A 17,390-nucleotide genomic window follows, 5' to 3' on the forward strand; every position below is an offset into this window, starting at 1 on the left:
AAAAATTCAACACATCTTGTCTTTTGGATGGAGTACCGAGTCCTTGACAGTTTACTGTTGCAATTTTGATTGTATCAACCATGATCTGATATGGAGACTAAACAGACATTCATACTACATATTCATACAAAAAGGCCTAAAGAAAAAATACAACGGTGTAAAATACAAGAATGGTTTAAACAGCACTAGTTTTAATAACACAAAAACGTTCCTGGTAGGTACATGTACTCACGTCCCGCACAGGGTTGCACGACACCGGAAGTCAATGTAGAGGAACATAAAATACAATTGTGATCGGACAACAAGAAAAGTTCCGGAAAAAAAGTTTTTACGCATCGTATTCATCAGCGTCCCTTCAGGTTGCTCTGCACTTTCGCATCAATGTCATCGAATATGTCAAATTTTACGCGTCTTTCATTACTCAGCTTCCCATAAACAGATCCATTGAAATACCAAGCGGATGTAATTTCTGGATGCTTTAATAAAGCCGTGATGAGTTCTGTGTTTGGTCTGGTCACGTCATCAACTAACTTCATTCCGTGTCCAAGCTTTTTTACATCTGACCTCTTTTTCATAACCCTTGCCTTGATGTTTGTGTTCAGGACTTTAACAATAATGGGTCTGGGTTGATCTTTTCTACCTGGTATTCTGTGTGCGGCAATTATTTCTTGATCGTCTAATTCAACATTTGCCTTTTCTTTGAGGAATTTTTTTACCAATTTCCAAGTATTTTCTTCATCATTTTCGGTAACTCCCACAATTTTGAAATTATATTTTCTTGAGTATTGCTCGTTTTGATTGCTGAGTTTCATAGCTTCTTTGTTATGCAAACAAGGCTCGTGCCATATTTTTGTTCACATTGGTTCAATATACCATAAAAAGTTCTTTCTTTTATCTAGCTGATTGTTCTATCTGCTTATTAGTTTTGAATATAAATAAACAGTTTCTAGCATTTGCCACATTCATTTAAGGTCTAAACATTAAAAATTTCAAAATTTAAACAAAAACATGATCTGAGGTTTGTTTACTCAACAGAGATTTATGAGCTCTGTATCTCACATATGACTCGATTAACGCTCAAATTTTGGTCAACTATTAGAAATGCCTTACTGAAGCCTTGGAAACATTAAAAACGGAAAAATAAATTTTGACCAAAATCGTGACCATGCCCCTATAAAACCTAGGTAGTTCACTTTGTTATTTGTTCCAAGATTGTATAATTCATATATTTCTAAATTATATCGCCTGCTTTTGTATCATTTGCTATTACTGTATATTTTATTCATTTCTGAAATATCTCGTCTGTTGTATGTTTTTGTTATTGTATGTTCCGTACGCATTTCTAAGATCTCTCATCTAATTTTTGCACCTTTTGTTATGGATGACTTAATAACATATACTACTCATGTTTCTTAATTTTTTTCTTGCATCTACTGTTGTGTTGATAAAAAATATAAATGTTATACTTCAATATCTAGGTTAGTGTATGATGCTTGAAATACAAAAATTCAGTATCAAGAAGTCCTGGGTAAAGTGGTACAGTGCTCTAACCAAAGGGAATGACAACATTGTTTTAGTATGCTTTAGGACATATGCTTTATTGCTTAGAAAGCAACAGGAACAAAGAATAAAAACAAGCATAATTTTAGGACACAATTAAGTTTTTATAATTTTAACAGTATATCTAAAACAAAATTATCCTTTTTGAAATATGCAATGACATAATCTTTTAAGATTTTGCTTGGATTTAAAACTAATCCAATAGTATCACAAAAGCAAGAATATAGCCCCTTGTGCTTTATCTCTCATTATCCAACATCTACCTTACTCAGCAAATGAGGTGTAAAATAAATTCCTCTAGGTTTTTTATGCTAATAAAAGACACCAAATACATATTCAGTAGATTTAATTGAATAGAAATATGATTTCATAAATACCACAAACATTTTTCTAACACTCTCTCAATGCCACATACACATATAAAGTACTTTCACCCTTTAGTCTGCACAAAAACTTGCATTAACCCATAAAACCATAAAAATGCAACATGTTCAATATAGTTATATGCATAATATGTACATGAATCAGTGTGCCCTGTCTATAGCTTTAGATAAATTATGTAACAATTGCAAATGTTTTTCATGATCTATATTTTCTAAAAAATGGCTGACTTTTATTTTTCTTGCAGTAAACGACCTTCTGTGATTACAGAGTCGCTTTCTGAGTTAATTACAACACAATTTATGCACTTGATATTTAGTCCCTGCTTTGAAAATCTAATTTCCATGTCAGGTGGAACTGTTCCAGTACAGTAATACTGGAGAAAAAAAATGTCACATGACTTGGCTGCTTCATTTCAGGAGTGACCATTTTATCTGCTCTTTTGCACTTTGTAAAACCTGGAAAAAACAAGAAAGCATAATCAAAAGTCAACATACAAGGCAACTTTTTATTTTGAAAGTAGATATAGAAATACTTTTAAAAAATACAGTTGCATGAAAACTCTTTTACTGAAAGTCTTCAAATTCTTGAAAATATTATTTTCTTGCATGATGATGTACACAAATTTTTGCAATACCAAACAATTCTTTTTTACATCAAAATGACTACCATTTTAATTCATTAAGAAAGTTCCTATTGTCTCTAAACTTGAGAACTGCTGTGGTATATATGATGATGGATTATCCACTGAGTTTAAAGAATAAACACAAATCTGTCAATACTGAAATTCTTTGTTACGTAATAATGTCCATAAAAAGTTCTCAAGTAATCTGCTTTGGAGGACCTTGGATAGGGCAACGAGCAATATAAGCTAAACAGTAAACCCAATTTTATATTGCAGGACAAAAGCAACAATGCAAGCATGCAAAATAGTATGCAAGAAAAAAGAGTTTGCAAGGAAAAGCTGAGTCATACCAGTACCTTTAGAGCCAGCTACAGAGCTGTACTAAAGAACTGAATGTCTTATACAGTGTAAAGTATTGCACTCTTTGGTGCTCTTTCAAACATTTTAGTCTTAAAGTACGGCTGCATACAAAATTATCAATCAGGGGACAGTTGATGATTAATCAAATTTTTGTTCGAAATTCCCCCAGATTATACATTATTTATTAATTAAACAGAAAAAGTTGTGATTTCTAAAATCAGTGTGAAGGAATTTGTCAGAAGTTTATCTTGAGCGCCTTGTTGTGCATGCCTAGCACCAGTTTTAACATTGGCCTTGTCACATCAATGTAAAACAACTGCCAACAAAACAATTCTCTCCCTGCTTTTTACATAAATCACCTTGCCTTGTCTTCGCTTTCATAAACAGTTCAATTCCTATATATGTCACAACAGCCATTCGTTTGCATACTAAGTATCTCTCTAGAAATGATTGAAAACTTAAACTGGTGGCCACCAACTGTGACCAACAGCAAACAGAACCAACAGCAAATCGTAGAGCAGAAATAACATCCTCAGTGCCAGCGTGTCTATAGCACGTCACAAAGTTTGTTGGGCCACTTTAACAAAAGGGATCTGTTGGATATTTTGGGTTTGTCGGGTCTGAAAGATATTTTGCAAACTTGTAACCTTTTAAGAAACAAATATTGAACTCTTTAGGGTAATAGAGAGAACACCTAATCAAAAGTTCACATATTTTCCTGATGATAACTAAACTTAAGCTAATAGAAATTATGAATAATGAGGTCAGAAGAAAGAAAAACATTCAAAGTCTGAAAAAAATCAAGAAATTTGCATTTTTCATCACATCAAAATTATTACGGTATTTAAAAATTGACTATGATGAAAAATAAGAACAAAGAGTTTTATGTACATACATCCTTTTTATGTTATTATATCTGCTAATATGAGACGTTTTGGGGTTATTCACCCAAAATTTGAGCATTTGAGAAGCCAAATTTAATTCATCATTGTTATGTTTAAAAAAGATATTTAAAATAACGAAATATGGCTGATGAGTTTTTCCATAAATTAGTCATTAAGAAAATAAATGAGAATGTAAATAATCTGAAAATACGTTTAAGCCCAAATTACTGTAAACAGAGCATTTGTGTGGTGAGAATTTGTGATTGTAATTTCCTGCCTTCAAACTAAGTCATTAATTATCCACTACAGATACAAGTCTGCAATTTACATATTAGAATAAGACATATTACACTCGGAGCAACTCTTGACAGGAATTCCACCTCCCAGTCAAATCTAAGTCACTGTTGACAAATTTCAACGAATTCCTTGCTCGAGAACCTCTTTACCAAGACAACATCCCTGCCCCCCTAATGTGATGGGGCTACAGCATGGAACCACACTGTCACCGTCTCTTGGTCATAAATTTGTCTTGTTTAAAACATTTGGCCTTAATTAATTACAAATTTAGCAAAATTCATTAGATTTTTTGGAAAATGGTGGGGGGAGGGGTTGCTGTGACCTTGATTGGGAGTTGATCTGATGCTTGTGTTGGTGTGTCACCGTCCCAGTCCTGGACTCCGAGGCTCCAAAGCTAACCACAAAACAAAGAACTAGAGACCACCACTTTACCTCTACTTTTGATGAACTGGATCTTCTTTGAAGGAGGAAGTAAGGATAAAATTGGACAACAATTCATACAAATTGGACAGAATAAGGAATTGTACCCTGGGTAATCTTTCACATAACAACTTCCCAATGACTAATTTGAAAGAACTAAATGCTTATTTTTAATCACCTAGATTCAATGTAATTCTTGTTTCAACTTAATTACAGGTACCGGTAAATGAAATAATACTCTTGTAAGTTCGAATGTAAAATGTAGCATTGACCTTTTGATCATTTTGACGACAATTAACATATATATAGGCATCAAATCACAACTTAAAACTTTTCCTCATATCTCATAGATCAGTGATTGTCTATATGACATGTACATACATCTATTAGGTAAGAAACAACCCTCGACTCCTGTCTATTACATAGGTAAAAAATGGTAGATTCTCTCAAAAACAGGAAGAAAGTGGGCTCTTTAAATATGATAATAGGTGCACTGTTAAGATGTGATGAATTAATCTAATGAGGAGATGAAAATAGCTGTAAACGGTCATTGACCTTGTACTAACAGAGAAAGACAGGAAATACATTGTACCTAACACACTAATCCTAGTGCATCGTACTCATCATATGTGATGCAACAAAACTCATTCTGGTGGAAACAAAACCAAAGTAACTACCGGTACCAAACACTGACCATCTTTAATCAGTAAGACCTTTCTGATCTAAAATCTAACTCTTACTCAGACTCAATTTTTTATTCCATTATTTATTTTCTACATTTTAAAGAGTATTATTTTTTAAAAACCACATAAGAATGATATTTGTATAGACATAGTATTTAAATAGAATTTAAGAAAATGTCTTTTAAACAAATTCACCGATATCATAATGTGCCAGGTACCATTTGAAATTTAAGTGCAACAAAGTTTTCTTCTATGTAGAACTCTAGTTTTTAAAAATTTTAAATTCATTCCAAATCACATCTGATTTATTTTTGACAGGGCCCTTAATTAAAATGTCACCACAAATGAATATTCACTAATAAAGAGCCATAGAAATAATGTAATAAACAATAAACAAAACCACTAGAAACTGTCATTGTTCACAGATTCATCAGTGTTACAGAAGTAGTCTGTAATGGTTCCACTCAGAAAACAGGTAAAGTTTAGAACGCCACCATAAATTATGCCCACCTCACGCAATTCAACATTCAAATTGCGTATTTTATAATGAACAACAAAAACTTGTACAAATCAAGGACAGAGGTTGTTTTGAAAAAATGAAACAGATTTATCAAAAATCTTGCCTTTTTTAAAATCAAATACCATTAAAGATAGAACCATATTTTATGAGAAAATATCCTGGATATCATAAGGGGGGGGGGGGGGGGTGTCAATTTAAGAAATGATATCACATATAAGAAAACAAGGAAGAAAAAGAGCAATGTATATTCTACTTAACAGTAATAAATAGAATGAATCTTCATGGGGAAAAAACCCTTTTTAGAACCCTTAATTTTTTATTTTTACAGAATCTATGAATGGTCTTTAACACCTAACTCCAGTCATTTAGTCATGCATCTCAAGGGAGTCAGGGACATAAAATAATTTACAAAAGGAACATTTTTCATTTTCATGGGTAATGCTGTACACTTTTTAAAAATACAATTGTCTTTCTATACATATTTAACACAAAAAAATAAATATATTCATGAGTGTGTTTGTTTTGTGTTTGTTTTTGTTTTGTTTTTTTGTTGTTTTTTTTTTGGGGGGGGGGGGGGTGAGGGTGGGGGTGTTCTTATGGATATACACCAGTGGCAGGCTAATCTTCACCCTCTAAAGTTCTATAGGACCAGCCATCACCAAATGTCCCACAAACTCACCTCCAGCTTTTTGTTAATCTGACACATAGAAGAAACATGATTAATCAGGACCAATATTTAGTGTATGGAGTTCTGTTCCCTCCACCAGTGCCCAGAGTCAATGATTAGATAATAAAAGCATAAGAAGTTAGTCCATATAATTATGTGATATTAGTTTCAGGGTCATTATAGTAGCTAAAATTCCTCACAAACTATGTAAAATGTAACTTTACAAAAGATTGAACAACTGGAAATGAACACTATAAACCAATTTTTATTCGCAATCGAGAAATTTTCATGATGTTCGTGAGATCCTCATCACAAATATTTCTTTTTGCAATCCATTCTTGATCTGTCTCATAAAAATTAGTTTTCAGATAATATACATCAAAGACCGCGAAAAAATAGTTGCCAAAAAACCAGTTTATCTCCAGTAAATTGCAAAATAAAGTCGTCGCGAATAAAAGTTGGTTTACGCTAGTTGTTATAAGTGTTATTTATGCAACTGACAACAAAACCAATTCTTATGATGTAACTATGTAAAGAGATAATTGTGCAAGTTTCTTTATTTTCATTTTCTTCCATATGACACTTAAATTCTTCCTTCTAGATGCAGTTGATATGAAATTAACATGTTGTACAGATTTAGGTCATACTTCTTTAGCATGGTAGGTCCCATGTTAAACACTCTACAAATCATAATGGGGTACTAAATGTTTGCTCTGATTGCATGATCAAGATATATATCCACCACGCAACTCTAACTTTCAAAAGATACACATGTCAAAACGTCAAATTCGTTCCACAATATTTTTTCCCTTATACGGGAACATTCACGATTTGAGATAGAGATGATAAAATGGCCGCCTTCTTTGATTGCTCTTGCTGTGCTGAGGTTGTGATTAATCTCCATAGGAATACGACATTTTAATGAGCGTGTTTTACATATTTATCAATGGAAAAGCCTTGTGCGTCTCTTTAAAAATTGTTTGCTCTACCAATGGTACAATGAGGGCCACATCAATTGTGTATCTGTGGTCTTGCATGTATTACACAAATTGCCTCATTATTGCCAAATATAACTACACATTAACATGAAATATTACACACAACAAAATTGAGATAAAGTATTCGTAAAAAGCTTCATACTGCTAAAAAAAATAACATAAAATTGTTACCACTTTAATTGGAATTCAAATGATGTTCTTAATTTTTGTATCATATATAAAAATATACGAATGGGATGAAGGATGAATAAATATAAACACTAAATCTGTCCCTGGTTAGCAAAGACTCTCATTTTTCTAAATATCTCAGTACGTCATTCAGGCGTAAGCACGATTACCGGTACTTAAAAATGTAATCAATTAATAATCAATTACATAGGGTAATTTTGTGTGATCAATTATTAAACATTTACTTTTTTAAAAATTTCATTAAAATGTGAATGAAACCTCTTCCGAACATATAGCATAAACTCTTCAAGTTGATTTGTTTTTAGAGTTAATTGGGTATTTTCATCATATACATGATATGAAAATTTGAGATTTCATTTTATAATTTCTACTGCTTATTCAAATTCAAAGTCAAATTATAAGCAATTATAGAGAGAGCTTAGTCTGTTAAATTATGTAAACAAGGTTTTTTTCTTGGGAGTTTACAAATTTAGGTGAAACCTTGCACCATTAGCCGGACGTCATAATTATTCTGTTGATACTGATTCCTAGAAAACTAGATTCTGATTAAAATTTTGATAAACAAAATATCATTGGCAATATGCAAAGAAATTTGAGGGAACCTTGCTTCATGATTTGAATGAATTGTTTTTGGAGCTTGTACTTAATTGTTCTAATTTAATCGATCCTTGTTTAGGCTATTTCCATTGTTATCTAAACATTAGGGTGGTCACACCTTAAAATTTACATTCCACATATTTTTTGCTTGCAAAGTGTGTTGAAAGCTACGGCAATTATAACACTGTAATGCACACAGGGTATTCAAAGGTTAAAATGACGAGTTTTATTGTGACATCACAAACGTTGAATGCTGTAAACTGCAACGTTACATGCGAAAATCAAAGTTCACCCTTGTGGCTGTTACTGTGGGTCTCCCATTAATATGAACTTACCCTTACGATAAGATAAGAATTTTAAGGTATAAATCACATTTGCAGACAAAGCGTGAAGTTAAGAAAATGTAAATATTAGTAATAAATCATGATTTTTTATTAATCATGATTTTTTGAAGTATACAGTCTCATAACTGCAGTGGTGTGTGCATACAAATTGAGTAATGCGCATTAGCTAGTTATGAGACTGTATACTTAAAAAAATCATGATTTAATGCTATATTAACTGCGTTGTGGATTCTTTAACTGACAAGGACAACCAATCTTAGTGAAACTTACACACATTTTCTCTTTCTGTGGCAAAATAGACACAAAATATAACTCTCTCTCTCTCTCTCTCTCTCTCTCTCTCTCTCTCTCAATAATGGTCAATATAAGGTAGCTCTAGTGATTTTTCTAAGACACATTAGGTTTAAAATTTAAAAAATCTGCAAGTAGGTGTGAAACATAGAGTGAACAATTGATTTTTTATGTAAACCAATATTTATATTTATCAGAATAATGAATATAAAACAATTTTATTCTATGAATTATATAATAAACAAAACTTGTAGAGTATTTTTTCATATACATGTAATATGCGAATAACAAAATATCTGAAGAGTAATTGAAAGTAATTCAAAAAATAAATTATAATTACACTGAAATTTTTTAGCAGTAATCTATTAAATTATGAATACTGACGATCATTTGAAAAAGAATATTCATTACAATCGATTACAATTATGATTACCCATTGCCTGATGTCATTCTTAACTTGGAGACAGATGTAGGAGCAATAACAGTGTCCTCTGAATCTTTACCAATTTTATTTTGAATAGAGAGCTAGATCTTTCTTCCTAAATCAGATACGGTAGTTGATTCATTTTGTCTATGATATGAACAAACCCATTGAAAAACAACATTACATTTGTTGTTCATTAACATAATTGAAGGAGTTTTTATTGCTACAAATTACAAAATCAATATGAAAGATTGAAAGGACACATGTACTCAAGAGATTTCAAAAACAAAATATTGGCACTTTCCCCAAATTTCACATTTTAAGTTAAATATGAATTTTAAGATATCTGCCAAATTTTTTTTGGAGCCTGGAGCAGGCAGCCCTAACAACAGGGGGTGATATGTTTGTAACGAGATGTTTGTGAAGAGAAAAGTTCTGCAGATTTTGCAATAAAAAGGAGTCGGAGGAGAAAGTAATAGCAACATGCAGAGCAGATTGGTATTAAACTCACATTCTTGATTATTATTGAATTGCATCAAATCATTCCTCAATCTATAAACATTGAAATTTGTGGGGTATTTTTTTTTTTAATCTATACTTGGGACTCCATTCTCCTGCATCTTGCATCAAGGTTAGCCTTGTTGATTTTAACATTGCATATCATCTTAATAGCTAGTTAATATTATTCATAGTTTATCCAAGTTTCCATTAGCCTCTTGCCCTTAGACAGAGGTTTTCCTAAATTTCAACAACTAACCTCCGTAATTATCAACAGGGACCCTTTGCCCTTCAGAGTCATTCATTAACCCAATTCTCCTCTGAGTTTGATGCTGAGGTCAAAGATGAGTTTGAATGCTAATTAACTGCTCATCAATCATTATTGTGTGGCAGTGATTATGATTACCTGGGACATGGTGTGTTCTCCTAAGGGGGTGTCCTCACTCCTGATGGACACCTTCTGAACTATGGAGGAGGCATCTGAGTCCAGGACGATTCTGAAATAGGAAATAAATCTATCAGCTTTTTTAGTGGAATAGCAGGAAACCTGTTACAAAAATTAGCCAACAGCTTTCTATATAAAAGAATTTCATGGATTAAGCTGCATAACAGATATGTTACAAGTACTTGCAAAATACTATAAACATATTACATGTATATTTAGCAAGGAAATCAAATTTTTCAACACATAAGCATAGATTTCATTGAGCAATTTTCTAAACATATTTGCTTTACTCCCAAATACACTACGAGCAAAATATATAACACAATTTTAGTATTCCAAGACAGTAGACAATACTGTCAGTTCTATATATTGGTCACAAGCATTATGATAAGATGTTAAACACCATTAAAACAACACTGAAAGCACTTAGCTCACTTATAAATTAACAAAGTTAAATTAACAAATAATTTCATCAAATTTGTACTTGATCCTCTTCTACCACTTCTTAAACCTTTTTCTCACAAGGATATGCGCCTCTAACTTATCAATAGACAGACCTACCCTCCGTCACAAATTTCATCCACAACGAGGAAGGCTGCATCAAGATTCTCCAGTAGTGATCGCTTCTCCACATTCTTACGAAGAATTTGGTTGATGGAGTCGTACAGAGCATTCAGAACACTGGCCAGTATCAGCTACAAAACAAGAGAGGACAGTGTTTCCAATGACATTACATAACATGTGCCATCCTGTGCTCATTACACTAACACAGAGAGGTTCTTGTAGGACCTTGTTATCCCATTACAACAAAACCAGGTTTCCATTGAAACAAGATTTACATGTATACGTACTTTAAGAGACATAACTTTGTAACCATTGCATGTTTTGTAAAACTTAACAAGTAACAATTTTGCACTACTGTTCAAAAGGAGATAACTCATACACAATCATCTTAATCATTTCCTGCCACAAGTCATTGTTAAAACAATCCAATTCCGGATATTATCGTTAAAATTTTAGCAGTCCCATCCACTTCACCTTTTTCAAGAGTTTCAATGCACTATGCGTGTGCATTTTTAGAAAAGCATCCAGAAAATTATCCCAAGAGAGAATAGTTACAGAAGTTATCACTACAAACAGAGACAGAAAACAGTCTTACCAATAACCAAATCATATCATGAACATTTATTGTTTATATAATAATATCATTAGTTACATATGGTTTGTAGTTGACCAAAGGGTTTATATGTTGTCAGAAAATTCCATATGGGGCGAAAGCAGAGCTCAAGCCCTATACGGAATTTACTGACCATGTTTAATCCAATTTACGTCAACTACCGACCATGTAAAGAATATATTTTACTAACTGCCTTTACATAAATAACTAATTGCAAATAAATCAATGATTTCAACATTTATAGATAATATTTTAAGTATCATATTGTGTACAAAACCTGACGTCATAATACTCTAAAAACAATGTCATAATGCTCAAGGGGAGGTAAACTTTTTACTGACGGTGTATGAAATATACATGGTCTCCATGTGACTGCTGTTTATCAATGAATTTCTTAAAAATTACAAGGAGGTAAGACATTATATAAATAGTGCCTGTTTGGGAGGGTAACAGTTGAAATTGACACCCCGAGAAAACCACTGTCAACCGACGTGAAGTTCAACTGTTATCCTCCCAAACAGGCACTATTTATTTTGTTATATCGAATGTCTTAATTTTAAAGAAAACTTAACTGCTTTTACGTAGGAATAATGTGAATTCTACGGCGAATCGTACGCGCATAATTTTCGTGCATGTGACAATTTGTAATGTTACCGTTGCTAAGTGCGTTGCTAACGCTGAGGGTAATAGAACGGATTATGAACTGCGTCTAAACCAATCAGATTTCAGAATTTATCATGAAAGTATAACAATATAATATATTTACTACATGATTTTTTTTATAAATCTGACACTTTCAGATTTATATAGATTTAAAATTGAACTACATTGTGTATCTGAGTGTTTGGTCATTTATGAATATTCCCGTATTCTATGTAGATAAGTTAGGTTACATCTTCATAGTTGCATTTGATGATCAATACAGTATTGAAAAACAAAAATCATCAAGCTCTAAATTTGATATCAGTAAGAACATCAACTCACATGGATACATATCCCCTCCTGTGAAATTATTCTAACTTACCTCATTTTCATGTGAGCTACCGACAACGTAGAAGAATAAATCTACGTTACTCTTGTATACACAGGTAAGGCCCTCAAACATGATGATTTCAGCTGTAAAGCGGAAATTAAATCAATTAGTGATTTATAAGAAAACAGTTATCAGAGTCATTGAAATTACAAATGCAAAAGAGTGTCCTTACAATTTGCTTTGTGTGTTTTTCCAAACAGATTCTTTTCAAATTGTTTCTGTTCCTTGGCAGTTGGAAACTGTTCATCATAATACTGAAATACAAACAAAATGCAAATAAAAGGTTTAATTCTGTTGTTTCAACAAATGACTACCTGCATACATGAAAATGTTTAGAGATCAAAAACATTATTTGCTTTCAAAGCAATGCAATGTAACTTATCAAAATCTGCAGATTTCGACTATGATACTTTAAAATATCACACGCTACAAATTTAAACACCTATGGCACAACTGCCCCCAAGCGCTAAAATTAATAGTGCACTAACGATTTTCCAAATGTAGGAAACTTCTTCAAGTAACAAAACAATAACTTAGTCCTCTTTTCAATATCGTGCATGCGCTTTCGTAATTTCGTAATTTCGGACGGATGATTCGGTTACACAATTATACAGAAAATTAAAACTCACTGGATGCAATTGATTTCCCTCACTTTTAGTCTCGGAACTCTTCTAGTATTATCCCAGTCTTAACGTTAAATTTAAAGTTCGATAACTCAAACTTGTTTACAAGTTACACCCTATCACTAATAAATGAAGTTTTTATATATATATCCTGATGATTTGGATAAAACATGTTATTGTAAAAGTAAATGTATTGTTCTCAAAGACAATCCATTGTGTACCAAGATAGAAATGGCCCTCGTGTTTAAATGCTTGCGTGAACACAGAATTAAATTTGGGTGAAACAGTTGATCAAACATGATATGTTTCATGTAACCATTTTGAAACAAAAGGTGATTGCACAAAAATTATTTTTGCCAATGAATTGGCACTTGTGTTTGCTCTAAATATGTATGCACCAAATTTTCTCATTTAACAGAATCTGATATTATTTTCAACAAAGTAACAAAACCTAATCCTCAAAAAATAATTCATTTTTTCTTATGTTTCTGGTACTTACTTTTGTTATCAGTCTATTTCCATCATTGTCCAGAATAGCAATAGCTTTCACAGAATACAGGGATGGCTCCTACAAAAATAACAATCATATGTGGAATTTTCAGTGCAATGCATATACCAGTATAACATACATGTATTCTTCAAAACAAAAAAATTAACCTAAAAAAAATTCTATTAAATACTGATATATTTTACACATGTTTTATTCTAAAAAAAATTGTTATCAATATTCTCACTTAAAAGGTCAAATTTCATATTATTCTATTTTTAATCTTTAAACTAGCACTACATATACTTTATTCAAAAAATATGAAACATAAAATAGATCTAAATTAATACACTTCAAATATCCATGGATGGTTTAAAGAAACTTTACACCATTATCACATATGCAAAATCATTTGATTCTACATGTTTTGACTCCAATGCACCTATATTTATGCACAGAAATACTATCTTTACAACTTTTATACAAAATGCATGAATCTGCAACAACAAAAAATACCACTCATCATAAATCCATTTAAATAATTACCAATAAACAGAGTAAGATGCTATTGGGTATATAACTTTGACGAACAAACTTTGTACTTCAAAGATCTGAGCCAAAAAATAGTGATTTAGATATTTTTTTTTCAAAGCTTATATAAAATTTTTATGCTTACAAATCGAATTAATTTGATAGACACATTTGAACAGGTCAGGTACACTACCTTATATGGATAGCATTATTTAACACGTGACAGTATTTTTGGCAAACAGATTCTCCAATCCAGTGAATGAGTTGCAATGCATGACGGTCTATAACGTGTTTACGATTCAACAAACGCACGTGGTATTTGTCTGTTTTATACACAATATTTAATTGCTTGCCGGAATGTTTGTACATCTTGATTTTTACTTTAGAAGGTAAAAAATTAAAGGTTACGTACCATTAACTTTGTTCCATACTCACATTAAAAAATACTGTTGTTTTAATTGATTAATTGTTGCTTCAAAAATGATCAGTATCAAACGACTGACAAACATACGCATACAAGTACAAACTTATTTTGATAAGAAAAAAAACATCACATTTGTGTATTGGTGACTTTATCATTGTGCACTAGAAATAAATACAGGTAACTGTACATTATTTAACATACGTGAAAACTAGTAGCCACGGTAGTAGAAATGCACAAATATACAAATGCAGAAGCACAAGCTATATGCAGCATAAAGTATTTTGTCTGTTAAGCATTCTGATGAATGTCCCTGAAGAAAATATCAACGCGTGGTTCTACTAATGTTGTCCCAAATATGGGGTATCACGTGAAAAAAACCAGTACTCACTGCTTTTAATTCAATAGGACGTACCTCTCTTTTGAACATTGACAATGGGGTATTTAAATAGGTTGATATAAGTCCTCATATGCAATATATTTTAAATGTGAGCATAGAATTTGAAGTTCAGACATAATTGTCCATATTACTTTCATAAATTCTGAAAAATCATTCAAAATGAGTTTCCAAAGGACAATTCAAAATGGTATATATTTTCAATACGCTTTGTATTCACTGAAACTTGTAGTAGCCCACAATGCCTTGTAACTCATTCACCTGATTGGTTTGTCGATAAAAGTAAACAGGTGCCTAATTTAGTATGCAAATTTATGCCGACGTCACAAAATATAGTGGTCTCGACCTGTTGAAACAAGTTCTATCTTCTTAATCCTAAATGACCTTATTAAAAGTTAAGATGTCACACATTCAAATCTGAATCAGAGGATGTGATACATATATCAATCTACAATAATATGTAAATTGTGTGACCGTTGGACCGAGCGCAGATTTAACACAGTGCAGTTTGATTTTTGTATAATAAAATTTATTTAAAACGCACACAGTAGGATCCACCTGCATGGTTGCCTACTCAAATCATTCGTCAAAGTTAAACTATACGTCGCATGCTCAGTCTACATTATGACGTCATATTTCAGAGGTGAAACGTTCAAGTTTTGTCTTCGGAAATAGCCGAAGAGAGTTACGTGATTCCGAATTTTTTTTTTTTCTTCTTTCATTGTTCATCAATTAAATTCATATGAATGCCGCTGTAATAAAATTAAAATTTTTTTTAAGTATCTAAAAGATCAGTTCATTGACGTTAATGTTTTTTTTTTCCATCAGTTAATTTGATAAGACATACATAGAACAAGTCGTGTTTCTTGATTGAAGCACTACTGAAATTTATCTGGTTTCCTTTTTAATATCTATTAATTCAAATTACCTTCTATTGAAGCACTGGAACTTGTTTAACCGAGTTCAGGGGCAATAAACATCGATAAATACCAGTCAATCAATGATCGAACTAACTTTTTAAAAACAAAATGGCTGCCAATATGGCGGCGCCCAAGGCTGGAAGAAATTTTTTTTGGCCTTAGTACCCCTGACTCAACTCCCATTTTTCACTGATTTTTTTATATATACGTGTTACCATTAATCCTCGCTTCGCGAGGCAGGCTTCGCACGCCTCTCGCTGCGAGAGGTATTAGTGAGCACAGCGTGAAGCGAGGATTAATGGTAACATGTACCGGTATATATAAGAAAATCAGTGAAAAATGAGAGTTGAATCAGGGGTACTATGGCCAAAAAATAATTCTTCCAGCCCTGGGTTCCGCCATGTTGGCAGCATTTGGTGTTTAAAAAGTTAGTTCGATCTTTGATTGACTTGCACTTATGAAGGTTTATTGCCCTTACACTCAATTAAAATATTCCAGTCTTTCAAAGGAAGGTAATTTGAATTAAAAGAAATAAAAGAGGAATCCAGGTAAGTTTCAATGGTGCTTTAATCAAGAAACAGGACTAGTTCGATGTATGTCTCATCAAATTATCAGATGGAAAATGAAAACATTAACATCAAGGAACTGATCTTTTAGATACTGAATAAAGTATTCAATTTTATTACCGCAGCATTTATATGAATTAAATTGATAAACAATGAAAGAAGAAATAAAAAAAGTTCAGAATAACGTAACTCTCGTCAGCTATTTCTGAAGACAAAACGTGTACTATTGCGTCTGAAAAATGACGTCATAAGGTACACTGAGGACGTGACATTTAGTTAATCTTTGGCTAATGATTTGAGTAGGGAACCAGGCGGATCATACTGTGTGCATTTTATATAAATTTTGTTCTACAAAAATCAAACTGTACTGTGTTAAATCTGTGCTCTGTCCAACGATCACACCGTTTACATATTAAGCATATGTTATTTCTTTGTCATTTACAATCAGCAGATTACATATATGCTGTTTAAATACAAAATGAATAAAGTCAATACATGGGACATAGACTGTCACCAGATACGACATATTTTGTTTTAAAGAATCAAAGTTTGAATGTTTGTGAAGAGAAGTGGATAAAGGTCATGCCTGTCCGTGGTTTTAAACCAAGAATCTGGTAACCTGTAACCGATTACATATCAAAAGCACACGTCATTTTGTTTTTCCCATTACTGACATAAGTAAATGTTAGCTCGTTAGTACAAAAATCATCTAAAGGGTGCAGAAGTTTCCATCTTTAAAGAACAAGGCAATATTAAAGAAGTAGAAAATAAAATAGAAACAAAAACGATCTTGTGTACATTCCAAAACATATTCGCTTTCCCTTTCGTTACACAATAACAAAATATTCTTTGGTTATGTTTTTCTGAATATAAATATGCTTTATAATACCAAAATTCCCCCGTCCATCATGTAAACACCCGGCTTCTATTGCTGATGAAGAGTCGACAAGCTTGACGTGGAGAAAGCTCGGTGTCAAAGTGACGCTTGTGTAAAACTGGTACAATTATCGCCAGTTTAAACGCTTAGACGATTTAATCTAATTTTATGTTAA

General features: G+C 32.3%; 1 protein-coding gene across 2 annotated transcripts; it reads right to left on the minus strand.

Moving 5' to 3' along the window:
- Nucleotides 1-1,889: 1,889 nt before the first annotated feature.
- LOC128178893 (coatomer subunit zeta-1-like) lies at nt 1,890-17,384 on the minus strand. 2 transcript variants are annotated; one of them, XM_052846288.1, is made up of 8 exons: nt 17,228-17,384; nt 13,516-13,584; nt 12,566-12,647; nt 12,385-12,476; nt 10,745-10,878; nt 10,145-10,235; nt 6,410-6,427; nt 1,890-2,399 (listed from the first exon to the last, which is right to left on the minus strand). In XM_052846288.1, exons 1-8 carry the CDS (start codon nt 17,246-17,248, stop codon nt 2,352-2,354), a joined length of 555 nt encoding a protein of 184 aa, XP_052702248.1. In that variant the 5' UTR covers nt 17,249-17,384; the 3' UTR covers nt 1,890-2,351. The 2 variants fall into 2 exon arrangements, with proteins under 2 accessions (XP_052702248.1, XP_052702257.1); XM_052846297.1 differs by lacking the exon at nt 6,410-6,427 and having other exon boundaries at nt 17,228-17,383.
- Nucleotides 17,385-17,390: the final 6 nt, after the last annotated feature.

The sequence above is a fragment of the Crassostrea angulata genome, chromosome 1 (genome assembly GCF_025612915.1).
Source record: "Crassostrea angulata isolate pt1a10 chromosome 1, ASM2561291v2, whole genome shotgun sequence".
NCBI classification, from domain to species: domain Eukaryota; kingdom Metazoa; phylum Mollusca; class Bivalvia; order Ostreida; family Ostreidae; genus Magallana; species Magallana angulata.

What these genes read in the sequence shown, in the direction of transcription:
- LOC128178893 (XM_052846288.1), bottom strand. Translation starts at nt 17,248, where the DNA reads ATGATGGACGGGGGAATTTTG. An exon ending in TGATGGACGGGGGAATTTTG is followed by an intron (nt 13,585 to 17,227) that starts GTATTATAAAGC and finishes TTATTTTTGTAG; the next exon opens with GAGCCATCCCTGTATTCTGT. An exon ending in GAAATAGACTGATAACAAAA is followed by an intron (nt 12,648 to 13,515) that starts GTAAGTACCAGA and finishes TTTGTATTTCAG; the next exon opens with TATTATGATGAACAGTTTCC.